General features: G+C 40.0%; 1 protein-coding gene across 18 annotated transcripts in view; it reads left to right on the top strand.

The window, feature by feature from the left end:
* The window catches only part of nrxn1a (neurexin 1a), a 1,799,241-nt gene that overhangs the window by 1,007,234 nt on the left and 766,867 nt on the right, over positions 1-25,140 (top strand). For all 18 annotated transcript variants that reach the window (XM_063055858.1, XM_063055840.1, XM_063055854.1 and 15 more), the window contains 2 exons: positions 315-505; positions 19,513-19,686. In XM_063055858.1, the coding sequence (XP_062911928.1) occupies positions 315-505; positions 19,513-19,686 (365 nt within the window). The remainder of the gene's footprint in view (positions 1-314; positions 506-19,512; positions 19,687-25,140) is intronic.

The raw sequence follows: 25,140 nt of genomic DNA, 5'->3' as shown, positions 1-25,140 counted from the left end.
TGATTGCAGTTTTTGAATTTCAAATGGATATGCAAAATCTCAGTTTCTTTTCAAGTTTGCTATGAAGTATTTTGGGAAATTATACATGAACTTTTTGTCATTAAATTAAAGTTAAACACATTTTAAAACTGTTACAAATTGTCCCGGTTTATGGTGTATATAGCAAAATTGTTCTGTGTGATGAATCTTGATAATTGTATTAATTAGGAGAATACTGATTTCAGTTTGAATTTGAAAGAATATTTAAACTGAGTCACATTACTGAAATGAGTGAATTGAGCACTAACTTGTTTTTATTTTTTCCTCCCTCACAGATACCTACATTACGTATTTGATTTAGGAACTGGTCCTTCCCTCATTAAGGGCAACTCTGATAAACCACTGAATGACAATAAGTGGCACAATGTGCTGATTTCAAGGGATACAAACAACTTGCACACTGTGAAAATCAACTCCAAACTCATCACTCAAAATACAGTTGGAGCCAGAAATCTTGATCTCAAAGGTAAACTTTTGTCATTTCCTTCAGGATTTCAGATTCTCTTGGAGGAAATGTTGATTTTATTCTTCAGAGTCAATCTATATTAGTTGCTCAGATTCACCGGTTTCCTTCAGACAAGTCACTGCATCATTTGATTACCCATCGAATTTACAGGTACAGGTGAAATCTACCATGTCAAAATTGGCACAGGTGTAAACTGATGTTTTACACATAAAAGTTGGATTTGACCATAAAGAAACCTTTTAACTTGTACAGGTTCTCCAAAATAGAGAAAAAATTGCAAGGCTATTAATAAAGAGCCAGTGGATAGAACTATAGTTGTATTCTGATAAGCAGCCAAGGAGTATGGTGCTGCAAGCACCGTATGAACCAATAGTATACAACAATGAAGGAGATGCAAGTGTCATATCTATTGTCATTGAAGAAAAATGTGAGAGTTTTTATTTAACATATAAGCAGTTTTTGATTATTGAATGAAAAGTAAGATGTGGGCTGAGCTTAGATTCTTCACAAAACTGGTTTGAAAAAAATTTTTTATTCCCTTCTCTGATATCAGCATCTCTTATGTCCACAAGAAGTGGGCAAGAAGCAGGGAATCAAATGTTTAATCTGCATACTTGCAGTTCCTTACCTCACCATCCCAATATTGACAATTCGTACTTATACAGTCCACTAAACATTATTAAACATTGCAAGATGTATGACATTATCAAACAAATTGTGACACCAAATGATAAAGAAGAAGACAAATGTCTAAATGTTCTAACAACAAGATAGCGATAATGTAGAAGAGGAGAGGTTGCATGGTTTAGGAAGGAATTTCCAGAGCTAGAATGGCTGGGTTGACAGTTACAATGTTAAGCAAAATTAGGGAGATGCATTAAATGTTGACCTTATTTCCTGTCTTAAATTAGACTGTGTGACCATTACAATTACAGTAGATCAAAGCTGATTTGCTTTACCTCCTCTACAATCTCCATTCTCTGCCACTAACTCTATTTTCCCTTAATTGTAGAAACTAAACCAGCTATATTAGAGTCAGAGAGAGAGATATAGTGCTAAAACAGGCCCTTCAGCCCACTGAGTCTGTGCCAGCCATCAAATTGCTTATTTCTGCTGAGCTTATTAATTGCAAAATGTGACACCAGGTTGAGCTTCAGATTATATCCTTCAGTCTAAAACCACCTTTGTTACAATTCGACCCATGTTTTCCTGCTTCAAAATCCCTCTCTTAAAGTTTAGATTTAATTTGCTATCATACTATTGGATGCCTTCCTGCAGTTAATGCTTTAAAGAGTAAACCCTGATTCTGCTGGAACAGGAGGGATAAGCCAGGCCCGTGAATCTAGTGTCAGTGCAAGGGAAGTTATTAGAAAAATTCTAAGGGCTTGGTGATATGAACTTAGAAACACCAAGATTATTTTAAGTTTTAAGCATTGTTTTGTTAGGAAGAGATCCTAAACTGAGGACAACATTACTCAGAACAGTGTAGTTGGACTTCAGCTAGTACTTTGATAAGTACACATGGGAGACTGGTCCAGAAACTTAAAGCTCATAGCATCCAGGGCAAATTGTGGCTAAAATTGGCATGGCAATAAGAGGCAGATGGTAATGGTGAAGGTTTGTTTTACTGATTGAAAGACTAGACCAATGGTACAGCAAGGGCATCAGTGTAGGGGCACCTACTGTTTGTTTACAGAACATTAATAATTTAGACTTGAATGTAGGGAAATTTGCAAATGACATGAAAATTGATGATAATGATCAGTTGCTGAAACAGGCAGAGAACTTAATACTGATAAGTGTGAGGTGAAGCAATTTATAGTATGTCCGAGGCAAAAATGAGAAACAGAGGGACACAGTGAAACACAAGGATCCCTGAAGGTGGCAGCACAGCTAGACAGAGTGGTCAATATGTTTATCAGATACTGGCCATCATTATTGAGCACGTAAAATATAAGAACAAGGAGGTTCTGGTAAAACTTGATAAAATGTTGTTCAGGCCTGAGCTTGGATAACGTGTATAGTTCTGGCTACTAGGCTGTACGAATGATGTTATTGCACTGGAGAGGGTGCAGAGGAAATTCACTGGGATGTTGCCTGGAATATATTCTTTCAGTTATGAGGGGAGACTGGAGACTGGGTTTGCTTTTATTTTTTTTTTGCGGAGATGGAAGTTGAAGGTGCATATAGTAAGAGGGAAAAAATATATGAAGGGCTTAGATAAGAGAAATAATAGGAATCTTTCCCCTATGACAAAGGTGGCTAAAAAGAAAGGACGTGGATTTTTGGGTAAAGGGTAAGAGGATTAGAAGGGATTTAAGGAAAATCATTTTCACCATTTAAGCAATATCTAGATGAACACTTAATAACCAGGTCTAAGAAGATTACAGATCAAGTGTGAATAAATGGGATTTGTACAGCAGGATGTAGATCAGTTGTAGATATAGACAGAGAAATTATAGTTTGTGTTTAATCCAAACAATGTGAGGGGTTTCAGTTCGGGTGATAAAATGTAAAGGGAAAGTATACAGTCAATAGTAGAATACTTAAGTGCATTAATCTATAGAAGGATTTTGGGGCCCAAGTTTATAGCTTCCTGAAAACAGCCACACAAGTTCACAGGGTGATAAAGAGGGACGTGGAATGCTTGACTTTATTGGTTGAGGAATTAGATACATTTAAAATGGACATTGATAGATTCTAGATTACTAAGTCATCAAAGGTTACAGGAAGTAGGTAGGAGAATGAGTTTGAGAGGGATAATAAATCAGCCGTGATTGAATGGTGGACCAGACTTGATGGCCATAGAGTCATAGAAAAATACAGTACAGAAACAGGTCTTTCGGCTCATCTAGTATGTGCCCAACCACTTAAACTGCATACTCCCATCAACATGTCTCAGAACCATACCCCTACTATCCATGTTCTTGTCCAAACTTCTTTTAAATATTGAAATCGAGCTTGAATGTACCACTTCTGTTGGCAGCTCATTCAACACTATCATGACCCTCTGCATGAAGAAGTTTTCCCTCATACTCCCCTTAAACTTTTCACCTTTCGCCCTTAAACCATGGCCTCTAGTTGTGGTCCCACCCAACCACAGAAGAGAAAGCCTGCTTGCATTTACCCTATCCATACCCGTCATCATTTTATATACTGCTATCAAATCTCCTCTTAATCTACTATATTCCAAGGAACAAAGTCCAAACATATCCTTATAACTCAGGTCCTCCATACCCGGCAACATCCTTGTATATGTTCCCTGTACTCCTTCAAAGTGCTTTACGTCATTCCTGTAGGTAGGTGACCAAAACTGCACACAATGCTCCAAATTAGACCTCTCCAATGTCTTATACAACTTCAACATAACATCCCATCTCCTGCACTCAGTGTTTTTATTTACGAAGGCCAATGTGCCAAAAGCTATTTTGATGACCTTATCTACCAGTGACACCACTTTCAACAAATTATGGGCCTGTATTCCCAGATCCCTTTGTTCTACCACACTCCTCGGTGCCCTACCATTCACTGTGTAAGACCTACCCTGGTTGGTCCTACCAAAGTGCAACACCTCATACATATCTGCATTAAATTCCAGCTGCTATTTTTCAGCCCTTTTTTCTAGCTGATACAGATCCCCCTGCAAGCCACGATCACCTTCCTCACTGTCCATTATACCCCCAATCTTGGTGTTATCTGCAAATTTTCTGATCCAGTTGAACTATTATCATTCAGATCATTGATATAGATGACAAACAACAACGGACCCAGCACCAGTCCTTGCAGCACTCCACTAGTCAAAGACCTCCAATCAGAGAGGTAACCATCTACAACCACTCTCTGGCTTTTCCCACAAATTAATGTCTAATCCAATTTACCACCTCATCTTGAATGCCAAGCGACTGAACATTTTTGACCAACCTCCCATGTGGGACCTTGTCAGATATTTTACTGAGGTCCAGATAGACAACATTTACTGCCTTGCCTTCACAAACTTTCCTCATAATTTCTTCAAAGAAGTCTATAAGATTAGTTAGGCAGGACCTACTATCCTTAGAAGTCATACCGACTATGCTTAGTCAGTCCATATCAACCTAAATGCTTATATATCTGGTCCCTCAGAATACTTTCCAATAACTTTCCCACTACAGATGTCAGGCTCACAGGCCTATAATTTCCTGGTTTATTTTTAGCTTTTCTTGAACAGAGGAATAATATTAGCTATCCTCCAATCTCTGGTACCACACCTGTTGCTAAGGATGAATTAAATATCATTGCTAGGCCCTGGCAATTTCTGCATTTGCTTCCCACAGGGGCTGAGGAAACACCTTGTCAGGACCTGAGGATTTACCCACCCTGATTTGCTTCAGGACAGCAGACACCTCCTCTTCTATAATCTGTATAGTGTCCATGAAGTTCATACCGCTTTGCCTCACTTCTATAGACTCTGTGTTTGTCTCCTGAGTAAATACAGATGCAGAAGTTTTATTTAAGGTCACCCCCATCTCTTTTGTCTCCACACATGGATTACCATCCCGAGGACCAATTTTGTCCTTGCAATCCTTTTTCTCTTAACTTATCTGTAGGATCCCTTAGGATTCTCCTTCACCTTGTCTGCTAGGACAACTTCATGCTTTCTTTTAGCCTTCATGATTTCTTTTTTAAGTGTACTTCTGCATGTCTTGTACTCTATAAGCACCCCATTATTTCCTATCTGCTTAAACCAGCTATGCATCTCCTTTTTTTCCCTGAACCAGGGCCTTGATATCTCTTGAAAACCTGTCATCTTCTACACCTGTAACCTTTTATTCTGATAGGCATATATAAGATGTGTACTCTCAAAATGTCACCTTTGAAGGTCTCCCACTTACCAAATACACCTTTGGCAGAAAACAGCTTGTCCCAGTCCACACTTGCCAGATCCTTTCTGATACCATCAAAATTGGCCGTTCTCCAATTTAGAATCTCAACCCATGGACCAGACCTATCTTTTTGTATATTTACTTTGAAACTAATGGCATTGTGATCACTAGATGCAAAGTGTTCCCCTACACAAACTTCTAGAACCTGCCTGTCTCACTCCCTAATAACAGATCAATTATCATGCACTCTGTTGTTGGGACTTCTACATCTATTAAGGAAAGTTACCTGAACACATTTGATAAACGCTATCCCATCTAGTTCTCTTACAGTATGGGAGTCCCAGTCAATTTGTGGAAAGTTAAAACTACCTACTAAAGCAACCTTATGTTTCTTGCAATAGTTTGCAATTAGGCCAGATTGCCTAATGTTGTTCTATGTCTTAGGGTCTTATGGATGGAGTTCAAGAGTCATAAACAAGAGAAAATCTGCAGATTTTGGAAATCCAAGCAACACACATACATTGCTGGAGGAAGTCAGCAGGCAAGGCGTCATCTATGAAAAAGTGTACAGTCGATGTTTCGGGTGAAGGTTCTTGTCCCGAAATGGTGACTGTACTCTCTTCCATAGATGCTGCCTGGTCAGCTGAGTTCCTTCTGCATTGCTTGTGTTGTCAAGAGTCAAAGTCACATTGCAATTTTATAAAACTCTGGTGAGACCACATCTGAAATATTGCATTCATTTCTGGTCACCCCATTATGGGAAGGATGTAGAGGCTATGGAGAGGATTCAGAATATGTTTACCAGGATGCTGCTATACAGAGACTTTGGGCAAACTTACGTTGTGTTCTCTGGAGCAGTGGACACTGAGGAGAGGCCTACACAATGTCTTAAAATTATGAGAAGCATAGACAAAGTGGATAGCCGGTATCTTTTTCCGAGGGTCAAATTCTCTAATACTAGAGGGCAAACATGTAAGATGTGGGTGTTGAAAATCAAATGAGATGTGTGGGGCAAGTTTGCTTTTTACATAGAGAGTGGTAGGTGCTTGGAATATGTTGCCAGGGGTGGTGGTAGAGATCAGGTATGATAGGCATTTAGGAGGCTCTTAGACAGGCACATGGCTATTCAGAAAATAGAGGGCTATGGAACCTGCACAGGCGAACGACATAGGTGTTATTACTTAATTAGTTCAGCACAACAGGTCCTGTTGATATGTTTCATGTTCTGTGCCTGGACGGGTACATGGATCTGCCGGGCTGAAGGAGCTGCTCCTGGGGATGAATTTTGATTCTCTGACATGAATTTTTTTGGGGGTTGTAAATATAACATGAACAAGTTACATTTTATCCCATTCTCTGTATTTTCTGACTGGTTGCAATCACCGTCTGACATGGAGAGAAGTTGCTACTGCACAAGATCAAAGTAAGTTGCAGAAACTTGTAAAATTAATCAGCTCCATCATGGGTACCAGCCTCTGAAGTATCCATGACATCTTGTAGGAGCAGTGCCTTAGGAAGGTGCTGTCCATCATTAAGGAACCCAACCACCCAAGACATGCCCTCTTCTCATTATTACCATTAGGAAGGAGGTACAGTAGTCTGAAGGCACACACTCAGCGATTCAGGAACAGCTGCTTCTCCTCTGCCATCCAATTCCAAAATGGACATTGAACCCATGAACACTACCTCACTACTATTTTATTTGTTTTTTTTTATGCACTGCTTGTTTTATTTACTTAATAGACAGAGGGAGGATAGGCAGGTGATAGAGGAGGGACGCGCTCAGACCGAAGGTTTAAGATGTGTCTATTTTAACGCAAGGAGTGTTGTGAACAAAGCGGATGAGCTCAGAGCGTGGCACAGTACTTGGAGATATGATGTGGTGGCCATTACAGAGACCTGGATGGCTCAGGGACAGGAATGGTTACTTCGAGAGCTGGGTTTTAGGCGTTTCAGAAAGGACAGGGAGGGAGGCAAAAGAGGTGGGGGCGTGGCACTGTTGATCAGAGATAGTGTCACGGCTGCAGAAAAATTGGATGCTATGGAGGGATTGTCTACGGAGTCTCTGTGGGTGAAGGTTAGGAACAGGAAGGGGTCAATAACTTTACTGGGGGTTTTTTATAGGCCACCCAAAAGTAACAGGGATATCGAGGAGCAGATTGGGAAGCAGATCCTGGAAAGGTGTAATAATAACACAGTCGACGTGATAGGAGATTTTAATTTCCCAAATATCGTTTGGAATCTCCCTAGAGCAAGGGGTTTAGATGGGGTAGAGTTTATTCGGTGTGTTCAGGAAGATTTTGTGACACAATATGTAGATAAGCCTACAAGATGAGAGGCTGTACTTGATTTGGTATTGGGAAATGAACCTGGTCAGATGTCAGATCTCTCAGTGGGTGAGCATTTTGGAAATAGTGATCATAATTCTATACAATAGAATTGGGGAGAAGTAGGAACAGACAAGTTAGAAAAGCATTTAATTGGAGTAAGCGGAAATATGAGGCTATCAGGCAGGAAATTGGAGGCTTAAATTGGAAACAGATGTTCTCAGCGAAAAGTATGGAATTCAGGGGATATTTGTGTGGAATTCTGCATAGGTATGTTCCAATAAGACAGGGAAGTTATGGTAGGGTACAGGAACCATGGTGTACAAAGGCTGTGATAAATCTAGTAAAGAAGAAAAGAAAAGCCTACAGAAGGTTCATAGAGCTAGGTAATGTTAGATCTAGAAGATTATAAGGCGAATAGGAAGGAACTTAAGGAAATTAGGAGAGCTAGAAGGGGCCATGAGAAGTCCTTGGCGGGCAGGATTAAGGAAAACCCCAAGGCATTCTACAAGTATGTGAAGAGCAACAGGATAAGACATGAAAGAATAGGACCTGTCAAGTGTGACTGTGGAAAAGTGTGTATGGAACCAGAGGAAATAGCAGAGGTACTTAATGAATACTTTACTTCAGTATTCACTATGGAAAAGGATCTTGGTGATTGTAGTGATGACTTGCAACACACTGAAAAGCTTGAGCATATAGATAATAAGAAAGAGGATGTGCTGGAGCTTTTGGAAAGCATCAAGTTGGACTGGATGAGATGTACCCCAGGCTACAATGGGAGGCGAGGGAGGAGATTTCTGAGCCTCTGGCGATGACCTTTGCATCATCAATGGGGACAGGAGAGGTTCCGGAGGATTGGAGTGTTGCGAATGTTGTTCCTTTACTCAAGAAAGGGATTAGAGATAGCCCAGGAAATGATAGACCTCAGTGGTTGGTAAGTTGATGGAGAAGATCCTGAGAGGCAGGAATTATGAACATTTGGAGAAGTATAATATGATTGGGAGTAGTCAGCATGGCTTTGTCAAGGGCAGGCCATGACTTACGAGCCCGGTTAAATTTTTTGAGGATGTGACTAAACACATTGATGAAGGAAGAGCAGTAGATGTAGTGTATATGGATTTCAGCAAGGCATTTGAAAGGTACCTCATGCAAGGCTTATTGAGAAAGTAAGGAGGCATGGGATCCAAGGGGAAATTGCTTTGTGGATCCAGAACTGGCTTGTCCACAGAAGGCAAAGAGTGGTTGTAGACAGGTCATATTCTGCATGGAGGTTGGTCACCAGTCAAGTGCCTCAGGGATATGTTCTGGGACCCTTACTCTTCGTGATTTTTATAAATGACTTGGATGAGGAAGTGGAGGTATGGGTTAGTAAGTTTGCTGATGACACAAAGGTTGGAGGTGTTGTGGATAGAATGGAGGACTGTCAGAGGTTACAGAGGGACATTGATGGGGTGCAAAACTGGGCTGAGAAGTGGCAGATGGAGTTCAACCCAGGTAGGTGTGAAGTGGTTCATTTTGGTAGGTCAAATATGATGGCAGAATATAGTATTAATGGTAAGACTCTTGGCAGTGTGGAGGCTCAGAGGGATCTTGGGGTCCGAGTCCATAGGACACTTAAAGCAGCTGCGCAGGTTGACTCTGTGGTTAAGAAGGTGTACGGTGTAATGGCCTTCATCAATCGTGGAATTGAGTTTAGGAGCTAAGAGGTAATGTTACAACTATATAGGACCCTGGTCAGACCCCACTTGGAGTACTGTGCTCAGTTCTGGTTGCCTCACTACAGGAAGGTTGTGGAAGCCATAGAAAGGGTGCAGAGGAGATTTACAAGGATGTTGCCAGGATTGGGGAGCATGCCTTATGAGAATAGGTTGAGTGAACTCGGCCATTTCTCCGTGGAGTGACGGAGAGCTGACCTGATAGAGGTGTATAAGATGATGAGAGGCATTGATCATGTGGGTAGTCGGAGACTTATTCCCAGGGCTGAAATGGTTGCCACAAGAGGACACAGTTTTAAGATGCTGGGGAGTAGGTACAGAGGAGATGTCAGGGGTAAGTTTTTTACTCAGAGAGTGGTGAGTGTGTGAAATGAGCTGTCGGCAATGGTGGTGGAGGTGGATATGATAGGGTCTTTTAAGATGCTTTTACATAGGTACATGGAGCTTAGTAAGATAGAGGGCCATAGGTAAGCCTAGTAATTTCTAAGGTAGGGACATGCTCGGTACAACTCTGTGAGCCGAAGGGCCTGTATTGTGCTGTAGGTTTTCTATGTTTCTATATATATTCTTAATATAGTTCTGTTTCTCTATATTTATTTATCATGTATTTTGTTGTGCTGCTGCCGTAAAGTTAATAAGTTTCACAATATATGCCAGTGATATTAAACTTGATTCTGTTTTGGCTTCTGATTTTCTAATACTGGCAGCAATAGGGTGACAAAAATGTGACAGTATCTGTAACGCTAAGTCAATTCTGCCAGATATTTCTGAAAGACATTAGGTAGCTGAAGCAAGCTACCTTGTAAAATGTTTGGGAACATTATTTTAATAATTCAATTATGTTTCTGGTTCATGTCCGAATGACACCATATTGAGTAATCATTTGCCAACAAGATTCAATTGGTGGTAGCCACCAAAATCATTTATAGGTGTTCCAGGTGCTACCTGCCAAAATCTGAAAGAAATTACTTCACAAGAGCTTGTTCAGTAAGGAATTACATGCCTTTTCGTCACCTTCCATCAAACAACCTGTTGCTGTAATTTCCTCCGTAGTAAATTAACAAAGGAACAAGCTGAAATCTTTTGCAATGACTGTATTTTATTATTCATGTCTAGCACAGACATCTTAGAAAGCGTAAACTAGAAGCAATATTTGGCACATTTATATCCCTCACCCTTCAATGATTTCACTGCTTACAACCTTGGTAATGGCAAACTGTAATGGAGATAGAATTCAGACGTTATCAAAAGCCTATGGAAATTCCTGACCCTCTTACACATTATGACACTTCAAACAGGATTTTTTTCCCAGAATTTGCCTTGATCTGTTTTCAACATTTGAATGTGGCTATCTTCTCCCTGTTTTTGCGCTGAGAACTAATACTATGTTGACAATTAGCATTTCAGATAACCTTGTGAATTGTAAATTAAAATCATGTGGAAAACAATGACTTAATTGCTAGAATTGAGAAATGCCTTACAGGAAAGTGACTGTCTAGCCATGAATAATAATAGTTTTTGATTAATTAGATTTTTCTGGAGTCATCCTACTGATGATGCTAACAAAGTATAACTCCCAACTATCTCTTTAGCAGATGTTTAACAACGTTAGAGAAATCAGTAAATACCAACTTTTTTGAGACTCAAAATAACTTAATTACTTATTAATTAATTAATTCAATGATGTTCTCAAAATAACTGGTAGATCATAGAAAATATATCATATTGCCAACAGACTGCAATCAGTGTGGAGAGACAACACTTCCACCACAATTATTCTAAGAAATGTGCTCCACAAGGTTGTGTCCTCAGCCCCCTACTCTACACCCATACACTTGTTCAGAGGGTTGAGAGCATTAAGTTCCTAAGAGTGAACACCAGCAAAAGCCTGTCCTGGTCTAACTGTGCAGAGACAAGAGCCAAGAAAGCTCATCAATGCCTCTGCTTCCCCAGAAGGCTAAAAAAAAACTTGGCATGTCCTCATTGATTCTTACCAATTTTTATCAATGCACCAGAGAAAGAATTCTCTCTGGATGCATAAGGGCTTGGAATGGCAACTGCTCTGCACATGAGCAGAAAAAAACAGCAGAGAGTTTTGGACACAGCTCAACACATCGCAGAAATCAGCTTCCACTCCATAGACTTCCTTTATTCTTCTTACTGCATCAGTAAAGTAGCTGGCCCTTCCCACCATGGATATTCTCTCTTCTCCCCTCTTCTTCAATGGCCTGAGTGCGCATACCACCAGACTCAATGACAGCTTCAGCTTCACCTCTGTGAGACTGTTAAATGGTTCCCTATCCTGATCTCACAATCTATCTTGTTAAGATCTTACACTTTACTGTTTACCTGCACTGTACTGCCTCTGTAGCTCTTATACTTTGTTCCGCATTGTTATTGTTTTACTTAATTCAGTGTTCAAAATAGATTTATTATCAAAATACATGTTTTCAGATACCATCTTGAGATTCGTTTTCTTGGAGGTATTTACAATAAAGTAACAAAACACTAGAGAATTTACAAAAACATATGTGTAAAAATTACTGACAAAATAAGACAAATTGTGCTAATAAAAAATAATACTGGAGAACATGAGTTGTAAAGAGTCCTTGAATGTGAGTCTGTAGGTCATTGGATCAGTTCAGAGTTGTGATGAATGAAGTTATCCACACAGGATCAGAAGTCTGATAGTTGTAGGGTAATATCTGTCCTTCAGCCTACTGGTGTGGGACCTAAAGCTTCTGTATCTTCTGCCCGATAGTAGTAGTGAGAAGAAAGTGTGGCCTGAATGGTGGGGATCTTCGATGATGGAAGCTTCCTTCTTGTGTCAGTGCTCCTTCTAAATGTGCTCAATGGTGTGGAGGCCTTTGCCTGTGATGGACTGGGGTGTATCCATGCTGTTCTGTAGCCATTTCCATTCCTATTCGCTGATGTTTCCATACTAGGCTGTGATACAAGTTTTTTGGTAGCATGTAAAATCTATTCAAACTTCTATGAAGGTAGAGGTGCTGCCGTGACTTCTTTCTGATGCACTAACTTTCAGGTCCCAGGACAGATCCTTTGATATGTTAGCACCAAGGTATTTAAAGCTACTAACTCTCTCCACCTCCATTCCTCTAATGAAAACTGGCTCATAGACCTGCACCTTCTTCCTCCTGCAGTTCTTTGATGTTGTTCTGGATTTGATCTGCATGTACAACATGGAAGACAACCTTTTCTTTGTTTCTTGGTACATGTGACAATAATAAACCAATTCCAATTCAATATTGCATTAGCTGAACTTAATGGATCAACTGGCCCAAATAATTTACTGTATATACAGTTGAAGTCAGAAGTTTACACACACCTTAGCCAAATACATTTAAACTCAGTTTTTCACAATTCCTGACATTTAATCCTAGAAAACATTCCCTGTCTTAGATCAGTTAGGATCACAACTTTATTTTAAGAATGTGAAATGTCAGAATAATAGTAGAGAGAATGATTTATTTCAGCTTTTAATTCTTTCATCATATTCCCAATGAGTTAGAAGTTTACATACACTTTGTTAGTATTTGGTAGCATTGCCTTTAAATTGTGTAACTTCGGTCAAACGTTTTGGGTAGTCTTCCACAAGCTTCTCACAATAAGTTGCTGGAATTTTGTTCCATTCCTCTAGACAGAATTGGTGTAACTGAGTCAGGTTTGTGAGTCAGGTTTGTAGGCCTCCTTGCTCGCACATGCTTTTTCAGTTCTGCCCACAAATTTTCTGTCGGATTGAGGTCAGGGCTTTGTGATGGCCACTCCAATACCTTGACGTTGTTGTTCTTAAGCAATTTTGCCGCAACTTTGGAGGTATGCTTAGGATCATTGTCCATTTGGAAGACCCACTTATAGACAATATAGACAACAGGTGCAGAAGTAGACGATTCGGCCCTTGGAGCCTGCACCGCCATTCTGAGATCATGGCTGATCATCTACTATCAATACCCGGTTCCTGCCTTGTCCCCATAACCCTTGATTCCCCGATCCATAAGATACCTATCTAGCTCCTTCTTGAAAGCATCCAGAGAATTGGCCTCCACTGCCTTCTGAGGCAGCGCGTTCCACACCTCCACAACTCTCTGGGAGAAGAAGTTCCTCCTCAACTCTGTCCTAAATGACCTACCCCTTATTCTTAAACCATGCCCTCTGGTAATGGACTCTCCCAGCATCTGGAACATATTTCCTGCCTCTATCTTGTCCAATCCCTTAATAATCTTATATGTCTCAATCAGATCCCCCCTCAATCTCCTTAATTCCAACGTGTACAAGCCCAGTCTCTCTAACCTGTCTGTGTAAGACAGTCCAGACATCCCAGGAATTAACCTAGTGAACCTACGCTGCACCTCCTCCACAGCCAGGATGTCCTTCCTTAACCCTGGAGACCAAAACTGCACACGATTCTCCAGGTGTGGTCTCACCAGGGCCCTGTACAAATGCAAAAGGATTTCCTTGCTCTTGTACTCCATTCCCTTTGTAATAAAGGCCAACATTCCATTAGCCTTCTTCACTGCCTGCTGCACTTGCTCATTCACCTTCATTTGTGACCGAGCTTTAACTTCTTGGCTGATGTTTTGAGATGTTGCTTCAATATATCTACATAATTTTCCTTCCTCATGATGCCATCTATTTTGTGAAGTGCACCAGTCTCTCCTGCAGCAAAGCACCCCACAACATGATGCTGCCACCCCCGTGCTTCACGGTTGGGCTGGTGTTCTTTGGCTTGCAAGCCTCACCCTATTTCCTCCAAACATAACGATGGTCATTATGGCCAAACAGTTCAATTTTAGTTTCATCAGACCAGAGGACATTTCTCCAAAAAATAAGATCTTTGTCCCCATGTGCACTTGCAAACTGTAGTCTGTCTTTTTTATGGCAGTTTTGGAGCAGTGGCTTCCTTCCTTGCAGAGCAGCCTTTCAGGTTATGTCGATATAGGACTTGTTTTACTGTAGATATAGATACTTGTCTACCTGTTTCCTCCAGCATCTTCACAAGGTCCTTTGCCATTGTTCTGGGATTGATTTGCACTTCTTGTGCCAAAGTACGTTCATCTCTAGAAGACAGAATGTGTCTCCTTCCTGAGCGGTATGATGGCTGCGTGGTCCCATAGTGATTATACTTGCGTACTATTGTTTGTACAGATGAACGTGGTACCTTCAGGTGTTTGGAAATTGCTCCCAATGATTAACCAGACTTGTGGAGGTCCACAATTTTTTTTCTCTGGTCTTGGCTGATTTCTTTTGATTTTATTTGTAAACTTCTGATGCACTGGAATTGTGATATAGTCAATTAAAAGTGAAATAATTTGACTGTAAACAATTGCTAGAAAAATTACTCGTGTCATGGACAAAGTAGATGTCCTCAATGTCTTGCCAAAAGTATGGTTTGCTAATATGAAATCTGTGGAGTGGTTAAACAATGAGTTTTAATGACTTCAACCTAAGTGTATGTAAACTTCTGACTTCAACTGTAATACCAGACTTGAACCAGTTTGGCAGAATCTGTGTTAAACTCCACAATGAATTTATAGTTGTTTACTGTATTAAGTTGAAAGTAATTGCCATTCACAATATAAATGAATTTAGAAAGAACTTAAAACAACAATTTAAGAAACAATAAGTGCATCGAAGGAATTGTCTCTAAATAATTTGTATTCAGGCAGTGGAAATGTGAAGAATTTGATCTAGATAGGGGTGGCTACTGTTACTTTATTACAGATATTGCTGGTCTGAAAAATGTTAAGTTCTGTGATCAATCTGACAATTTCTAAGTTGTAGCATGAACACAAGCGAGCTGTGATTGTCTATCCTTTCCATTTTTAATACTTAACACTTTGAGCGTGCCATGTTGGTGCCAGAATGTGTGGTGACACTTGTGGGCTGCCCCCAGCACATCCTTAGGTTGTGTTGGTCATTCAATGACATGTTTCACAGTGTGTTCCGATGTACATGTGATAAATAAATGAAACTGAATCTGACTCATAAGCTCCTAATAAAGAACAAAATAACAAGTTAAGCATCCTTATCAGTAATAGCTCCCTATTAATCTATTAACATATCTCCACTAGGCTCATTCTTGCCTTGGATGAACAATAAGCATAATGTATCAGCATAATCTGGGTAGAAAAGGTTGCAATGTGCCATAAGGCCAAGGATTTTGAAAAAAAATGATTTTGTTAAACAACATCTTATTTTTTTTTGTAGTGATTTTTTTTTCTTAATTTTGGGTGAAGGCTCAATTCACCAACATCAAACACTATACTTCTCCGGAGCAACATTTTGATTACAGCAAAGTAGGAAAATAGAGCTTGGTGGAAAGTGTATTGCCAGTTTGTTATTGTCCATTTTATAGATAATAACATTTTGTGACATTTTTAGTTTTTAGATTTTGATACGAGCAACACCATTCCTTTTCAATTTCTGATCAGTCATTGTGCTGTCCGTTTACATTTGAATACTCTGAAAAAGTGATTAAAAACTAGTGCAGTGCAGCAGTGCATTAATTGTGCAACTACTTTGTGGATAAGAACCACTTCTGACACTGGGAATCCTTTACTGGCAAACTGGATAATACTTAATGAAACAGATGAAAGGATTTCAGCAGAGACAACGGCTGCCACCTCAAATGTGCCCACTTGTATTGTTGCTCAGAGTATATTGCAATATACACAGTACATCATGCATGTTAATTGATGAAGTAAAATGAATCATATATTGTAATATGACTTATCTTATATCATTGATCAAAATGCCACTGTGCACTACTGTTGTATCTAACTTCTTTCAAGTCAGTGGAGACTCGAACTCTCCACTTGATCTGACCCGGCACCAGGTGGGAGAACTAATTCTCCCATGTAATGAGTACCCAGTAAGACCAAGCTTGGCACTTGGCTCCACAGCAATGGAGTTTAATGGCAGAGGCAGCACCATCTTTCTTTTGATAGATCGTGGATTTCCAGGAGTAGCAACACTTGCAGGAAATGCCAGACTTACTAAGGTTCTATAGAAAAATCTGACTGTTCTTAATGAAGCTGCTGATTACAGATGGAAAGAATTGGCCACATGTGTTTCATTCTGTGAAAAGCATTTTGTTCCATTTTCTACCTTAAAAGAGTGAAGCTGTAATGAAGGCAACACACACTTAAGATAAGAAATTACCACTCTCTATATCCATTTGTTAATATCTGTCTTGGCTTTCAGAACTGTACAGCAGGTTATTACTACATTTCAAATTGCCTTTATACAAGATCTGCTAATGCTTCCAGTGCAGGCAGCAGCCTTGCAAAATAGCCTTTACACTAGCATTATTTCCCCAATGAAATAAACTATAATGTGTCTGAGAGCTTTAGTTCCTACGTTCAGCAGAGTAAGGTCATCAATCAGTTCTTAGAGGTGTTTAAAATTAATGAACCATTCGTCTCTTCACCCAGTGAAAATCGCACAACAGCTAATAATCATCTGAAAGTTATTGATGTTTCAGTGTACTTCTATTATATGAATAGAAAATCTGAACTTTTTAACTATTGAATTTTACACTGCAATCTGTAACACAATGTTTTTTCCTAATATTGTTCACATTCTGTCACTTTTTCCCATGTGGAAACCAACTTGGCTCATTTATTGTTGCTTTGACAGTTGCAATTCTAGTCACCAGCTTCGTCATTACAGAACTGCTTTAGCATTGGGTGCATAATTGTCTTTATGGCATAGTTTTCCCTCTGTGAGAGAGGATGGAAATGGAGATTTCACTCTGTGAGGAGTCTAGATTGTGTCTTACATTTCTATTCATATACAGATTACTGAAATAGCAAGTCTGTGACAAATGTCACTACTGGGAGGCAAATGATGCTGGGTGATCTGTGACCTATCTAAAATAATAGTTTATCCCGAACCACAAGTCATGTTGCCATTTACTATTGTCATCAACATTTTCAGTATTGAAAGCTGACATAAGTTTTAAACTTTCACCAACATTCTCGAGATGGACACCCTCCAATTCTCTCAATTCAGGCCCCCTCCCAACATTGTATATCTTTGAGTATATGGTTATCTTCCATCTTGCTCACGTGCCAGAGCCAACAAAATGTGTTTTGCTTGAAGAAAACTGAGAAACGTGGCACGCCTGCTTTGGTGCAGGCATTTGTGTTGGATACTTTTTCCACATGTGAGAATCCAAGGATATGCTGCAAACATCAAGGGTTCATGTTGTTGAGCCTTTACTGTTGGCAGCTTTAAGTAATCCATATTTCAATATTTCAATGCCATATGGCAATATTCTAAACGTGCAGATCTCCATAGATCTGCAATTTGGCCTGAAAGGTGATTTTGTTACTCTGACATCCCACTATGTTGTTAAGTCAAAGCCAGTAGTGCAGTGTTTCCAATGCTCAGAATAAATTTGTTATCATCAGAATAAACTCAAAACAGTTATTTATTGCAAACAACAGGAATTCTGCAGATGCTGGAAATTCAAGCAACACACATAAAAGTTGCTGGTGAATGCAGCAGACCAGGCAGCATCTGTAGGAAGAGGTGCAGTCGACGTTTCAGGCCGAGACCCTTCGTCAGGACTAACAGCCTCGGCCTGAAACGTCGACTGCACCTCTTCCTGCAGATGCTGCCTGGCCTGGCCTGCTGCGTTCACCAGCAACTTTTATGTGTGTTGCTTACAGTTATTTATTGACTGTTTCCAGTCAAGTATTTTAGAATCATGTTATGGATAAAGACACAACATTTTGACATTAATATATATTTATACTAATAATGAAGGGGAAAATTGTGCAGCGATGGTAATGAGTATCCATGAGCTGCAGAAGTTATTGTTTTGTCCAGAGAAGTAGTGTAGTGTTATCTGAACAGATGGGTTTTCTGATTAAATCTAGTTTCAATTTTGTTAGTGACTTCAGTACAAATAGATTGAAATGCTGCTTATTGGACCATGTGTGAAGACACATTCCATCTATGACTGCAGGGAAAGTATAAGTCAGAAATCAAGGGACAAAGCTGCAATGGCAGTGGCCAAAACATTCCTCCATGTCATTCTTCATCTGAAAGCCATCAGATGTAAAGCTGTTAAATTGTATGCTCCCACCTATGTCAACATTAAAGGAAAGAGTAAGATTGAGGATCTTTGGGGAGTGCCTCAGTTTTTTTCCAGTATTGGGATGGAACCTTCTCTGCTTTCGCTGTGAAAAGATTTGGTGAGATCCACAAATGTGAGTCAGTATGTTGTTTGCAGTTCTTGGCACCTTACTTGAAGCTGGCAGAGACCAAAGATCTTGTCCATTGCGGATCGACCCACAGTAAAGATGCATGGTGTCTCCAAGGGTATGCAGTTATTTAATTAAGTTATTTTGCAACTGAAGCTCAAGCAGAATTTTCACACAGCATTTTTGTTGTAGAAACTGTAACACTCGTGTGAGCATAGCATGACCACTAGGCAACACGGTGGCTAAACTATTAGTCATTATGTTACAAGTCTGCTGTTGTCAATGTGGAGTTTGTATGTTTTCCCTCTGACTGTGATCTTCTGTGGGTACTCCAGTTTCCTCCCACATGCCGGAGATGTGTGTGCTGGCAGATTATTCAGCTAATAATGAACGTAGAACATAGAAATACACAGCACTTTACAGGCTCTTCAGCCCACAATGTTGTGCCGACCATTTAACCTACTCTGGAGACTGCCTAGAATTTCCCTAGTGCATAACCCTCATTTTTCTAAGCTCCATGTACCTATCTAAGAGGTTCTTAAAAAACGGTATTGTATCCATCTCCACCACCGTTACCAGAAGTGAATTCCACGCACCCACCACTCTCGTGTAATGGGTGGTAAAAATGACAGGGGGCTGTTGTGTGATAGGGAAGTGGTAGTTAATATGAGGTGGAATGAGAATACTGTAAGATTAGTGCATATACTGTAGGTACTTAATGGTCAGAGACCTGTTTGATTTGTATGAAAATATAAGCTTTCCATAACCTGTATTATTGATTTTGATTATATGCTGAATATAGTATGATCATATAGAATCATTTAGTACATTCTAAAGTATTAATTGCACCTCTATTTCTGTAATCCATAGGGGACTTGTATATTGGAGGGATTGCCAAAGACATGTACAAAACATTACCAAAGCTGGTGGCATCAAAGGAGGGATTTCAAGGCTGTTTGGCTTCAGTGGACCTGAATGGAAGGCTTCCGGATCTGATTTCTGATGCTTTGTATTGCAATGGGCAGATTGAGCGAGACTGTGAAGGTATCACTGATTCACTCACTCAACAACCAAATGAATCATCATTATTCTATAAAGAAACCCCCATGTTTATATCAATTACAGTTTCATTCATGACATCTTTTTGTTTTTCAGTATTACCCTGTTATGTTTAACCTTTAGAGTGTTTGTATTTTTCTGTTAGTTCCATATTGCAGTATTCTGGTGAGTTAAATCAAGGATTTGTTTAAGTGAAAAATAATTTTAAAAATTTATGTCAGTCAGCAAGAACAGTATTTTAAATATAGGTCACCAAATACTAATGGATTGTGTTTCTATACAGATTGCTTTCAATATGTTTTCTTTATGTTCTATATGTTATTGCCCCACATATCCAGAACATAAACCACATGTAGAAATTACTGTGTGTTTTTATTTCAACCCTTTAAATCAAGTTCTTTTCACCATTTCTAATGAAGTTGTGAGTTCATTCAAAATGAATGGGCTGCTATTTCTGATAAGCAGTAGAACAAGAAAGTATGATGTAGTTAAGTCCCCATTTATTGTTCTAATTACAGTAGTATTAAATGATGATGTGATAAATGGAAGGTTTGTAAAATGAAATAATCTATTTAACCTTGATCATACAATTAATATTCACTTATGGAATATTAAAGAGAGTAATGATTTTTGTGTTCAAATAAGATGAATAGATTCCTTCTCTTCTATTAAAGTGTAATAAATTTGGCAACATCACCTGGGGTGGTGGCTGAATGCAGAAATCATTTTGCCTGGATCTGTGAGGGTAGAGTCAAGACACAGTTTTACTTATTTTCATCCCTTTTATCACCTATCAGTATTTATGAATAATTCAGTCAATGTTGGACTGATGTCCATAGTGCCATGGTAGCTTAGAGTTCAGCACAGTGTGGGGCAATCCTGGCATTCAGAGTTCAATTCTGGCACCATTCTTTAAGGTGTCTCTATACTGTCTCCCTGTGGAACACATGGGTTTTCCCTGGGAGCTCTTGTTTCCTTCTACAGTCCAAAAATGTACTGGGTAGATTAATTTGTCATTATAAATTGTCCCACAATTAGTTTAGGGTTAATCAGGCTTGTGGGGTGGCTGAGGCAGCGTGACACAAAGGGCCAGAAGGATCTGCTCATGCTGTATCACTAAAATAAATAGTTTTTCGAAATGCAATGGACAAATCATGAAATGTAATGACAATGTTTTACAGCATTTTTTCTTTTGTTCAGATTTCAGTTTGATTAATAGGACTGGAGGTTACAATCCCTAAAGTATCTACACTGCACTTGATTTGAGTGGAAGTAGCTCTTAAAGATGACCACTAGACGATGTCACTTCCATTACGACATATCTTCAGTTCTGTACCGTGACATCACTGGGTGTTTTGGCCTTTTATCACAAGACACCCTCAGCCGAGGCAGACCCACCACAGGCTGATTAGACCTGGGTGTGTGTCACATGGTTAGTCTCTCGATGGTCACTTGGCAGCCCAGACAGCGTCCCTTCTTTTCAGCCACAGCCAGTGACTGCTCATTTCGGCGGCATTAGCAAGTGCTTTAATTGTCTTCCTATGGGCCTGCCCTCTGACTCCTACTTCCCTCTGCAGCCTTACGGTGGTACTGGCTACAAAGCCCCTGCACCCCACCTCAACTGGGCACACTTTTACGTTCCAGCCTTGCTCCTCTACTTCAACTGCAAGGTTGGCATATTGCAGCCTTTTCCATTCGTAAGCCTCATCCACAGCATCCTCCCAGGGGACAGTCAGCTCAATGATAAAGACGCGCCGACATGAGTTGGACTGAAGGACCAGGTCAGGCCACAGGTTGGTCATTACAATTTCAGATGGGAAGGTAAGTTTCTGGCCTAAATCAACATGCATTTCCCAGTCCCTGGCTGCACTCAGTGGGCATGAGTCGTGAGGCAAGGGGTTAGCCCCCGGTTTCTCTCCTTCCCGGATGAAGGATGGTAGTTGTGGGACTGTTGTCTGGGCATTGAGAGGCCTGGCGTTGGTAGTTACTCTCTTACAGTCAAGTTCAGCTGCCAACCACCTCAGCACTTTGTTGTATCTGCCTTGTATCAGGCTGGTCTGGCAACTAACCACAATGTGCTTGAGGGATGCCGGAACTGCGCACAGAGGACAGGCTGGATCATCTCCCAGCCAAAGATTTAGGTTTGTAGGAGAGGGCAGGACACCATATGTTGCTCTGATGATGAAGCTCAGTCTGTTTGACTCCATGCTCCACAGCTCACTCCATGTGATTTTCCTCTTCTCAACACCCTCCCACCTCATCCAGCAGCCTTGCTTGGCTTGGGACATTGCTTTGGCACATCTGGCTGCTGCATCGTGGAGGCGCACCACCTCCACTGCCAGGTGCTGATGTTCAGTTGTAGTAGCCTTTTGCCAGTTAGGTTTCATCACTCCAAGGCCAAAGCCTACTCTGCCCTGTTGGACGTAGCCCACTATGTCCCGGTGTCGGAGGGCGGCTTCTGCGTCCAGTACTGCTGCGGCTGGGGTTCATTTCCTCCCTGTTGCTAGAGCAGGAGCAACACCTCTTAGGATTGGGTCCCGAGATTTTTTGAGTGTCATTTCCAGCTTTACTTTTGCATATTTGTATTCCTCCACTAGGCTAGAAATTGACAGAGAAAGGGCTCCATTCCTGTAAAGTCCTATGCTGCTAAGGCCATCTTGGTAGCCCAAGCCGCTTCCTCACATGTGAGTTCACCAGCCTCTCCAGCTGATTTGCATGAGACATAGTGACCTCATTGATGGTAATTGGCCACATAAGTCAGGGCAGAAGTCCAAACTGATAGCACCAAAGCTTCAACCTCCCTGGGAGAGCTGTGTTGTTGATTAGCTTGAGGACACTGACTGTATCCTGCCTTAGTCGTTCCACCTGCTCTGTGGCTCTGAGGTCTGCGTTGTACCAATGTCCGAGGCTTTTGATGGGCTTCTTCAGGACAGTTGGTATTGGCTCAGCGTTGATACAAAACCTTATGTTGGTGAGCCGGCCTTTGACAATTGAGATACTGCGAGACTTACTGGGTTTTGTTTCCATTCGTGCCTGCTTGATGTTTCTCTGGAGTTTATCCAGCAGGCGTTTGGTGCATGCTTTTGTTGTTGTTATTGTGGTCATGTCATCCTTATACACCCTGATTGGAGGAAGACGCAGCCCATTCTTGAAGTCTTTCCCTACGACCACCCATTGTGATGCTCGGATAATGAGCTCCATTGCCGTGATATATGCCAGAGGAGAGATGGTACAGCCTGCCATTATGCCTATCTCAAGGTGCTGTCATGTGATGGTGTTATCTTGTGTTGTGACACAGAACTGCAGATCCTGGAAGTCCGCTTTGACCAGCTTTGTGATGCCCTCTGGAACCTGGAAAAAGTTGAAAGCTGCCCACAAAGTCTCATGAGGCACCAGCCCAAAAGCATTGGCAAGTTCTAGGAAGACCACATGCAGGTCTTTCTTTTCTTTCTTGACAAATGGTATCTGGTGCCCGATGACATCTGCGTGTTCCAGACATTCTGGGAAACCACGTATTCCTGCTTTTTGCACTGATGTGGCGACAAAGTTGTTGCTCTGCAAAAGGGCTGAGAGTCTTTGAGCCACTACACCAAAGAAGATCTTTCCTTCCACATTCAGGAGACTGATCTGGTGGAACTGACTGATTGTTGAGGAATTCTTCTCTTTGGGAATTAGTATCCCTCCCGTCCTTCGCCATGCCTTAGGTATAATTCCTTTCCTCCATGCCACCTTCATTAGATTCCAGAGGTAATTCAGGATGCCGGGGGTGTTCTTACGGAGCCTATATGGGATGCCATTGGGCCCTGGAGCTGATGCTGATCTTGCAAGTTTAACTTTACTTTCCACCTCCCTCCATGTAGAGGGCCTTACAACTCCCTGAATGAAAGATACATTCTTTCATTTTTATTGGTGAATTATAAACTCGTATTTATTATTCTACTGTCATGGGTTAAATTAATGCATTTATGGTGCTACTAAGTTATACTCCCCTCATATCCCTATCCCTAACCTGCAAAGCATGCCCAACAGGGTTACTTAACTAGCCATGGCCCCAAAAAGTAGGATGGATCATGGACAGAAACTAAACATCCTATCTCATGAAAAAATGGCTATTATACATTTGGAACAAGTTAACTAACATGGTTTAAACATAAATTGCCTATTAAAATATAAGTAAGCATCATATAATACTGTGACTATATGTTTACATAACTAAATTACATTTCAACAAGCAGCAACAAAGAATTTCAGCTCTTCATGTATAATCCTAAATACACAAATGATATCTGTTATAATCTAAAGGTTCCAAAATTTGTATGCTTTATTTTGTAACTTTATTGATTTACATAATGTATTTTTAATGATTTATAAAACATTACATTACAACTTTTTGTTGTCCTTTTTTTGTTGAAATCTTTTATCTTCCTTCCTCGCTTATTCTTATTTACCTTTATTCCTAGGGCTTTACTCTAAAGTTGTACTATTAGATTGTACTTCATATAACCTACTCTAATAAACTTAACAAGATCCTGATGAGTATAGAAGCAGGAATATGTAACAGAAATGGTGAAAACAGTAATATCTAATTATTTACATTTGTAATTTTCTTTTATTTGCATATTTTAACAACTTATTCTCAATTTGTTATTTTTGAAGTTTAGAAGACTGCAGTTATTACTAGTATCTGGATACCAAGAGATGAATACATTAGGAGTCACAGAAATATAACATGTTTTGTAATAAATTCCTTATCCATTATTTTGGAAGAGCATTTTGGCAAATTACATTTAACATATGCAGGTAGTTGGAATGTGTTAAACCATTATCAACATACACAAAGAGTGGTAATATTTATGGGTTCAGTGTATAGTTTATTGCAAAATGTAGATTCTGATCCAGAAGAGGAACAATATCCTTTTCAGCTGGATATCGAAGAACAAGAAAATGGCTATCTCAGAAAAAACTTGGATACGTTGCTTAATATCACTATGTGGAATAGTATGCACAGAATGTACCAAGTACCTTGTTTAATAATGAATTTGTATGTGACATTCCAGAGTGTAATGTCACTGCACTATTGTTGTGGAGACCATTATTTGTTTAAGTTAATCTTAAAAAGAGCTGTGATCTCATGGTTATTTATAGATTGAATCATTGAATTCTGAAATTATGGGTCCCAATTTATTTGCTTTATATTTGATATAGCAAATAAAAGATGATCAGTGATACCGAGCAAAGCTGAGTTTATGATATGCATTTATCAAGCAAGGGTTAACCTTTAGAAGTTAAGAATGATCTTTAGTGCATTGACTTACATGTAAAATGTAACAGTTTGGATATTGTCCTGCACATAACATGGCTAATATTCTGCAGACTGCAGGTGATACTGATTCTTTCAAAAGAGCTACATTTGTGTCAAATGTGATTTCTCCTTTCAGT

The sequence above is a fragment of the Mobula hypostoma genome, chromosome 8, assembly GCF_963921235.1.
Source record: "Mobula hypostoma chromosome 8, sMobHyp1.1, whole genome shotgun sequence".
Lineage (NCBI taxonomy): Eukaryota > Metazoa > Chordata > Chondrichthyes > Myliobatiformes > Myliobatidae > Mobula > Mobula hypostoma.
The sequence above is the reverse complement of the archived record's forward strand: the minus strand, read 5'-3'. Positions and strand labels throughout refer to the sequence as shown.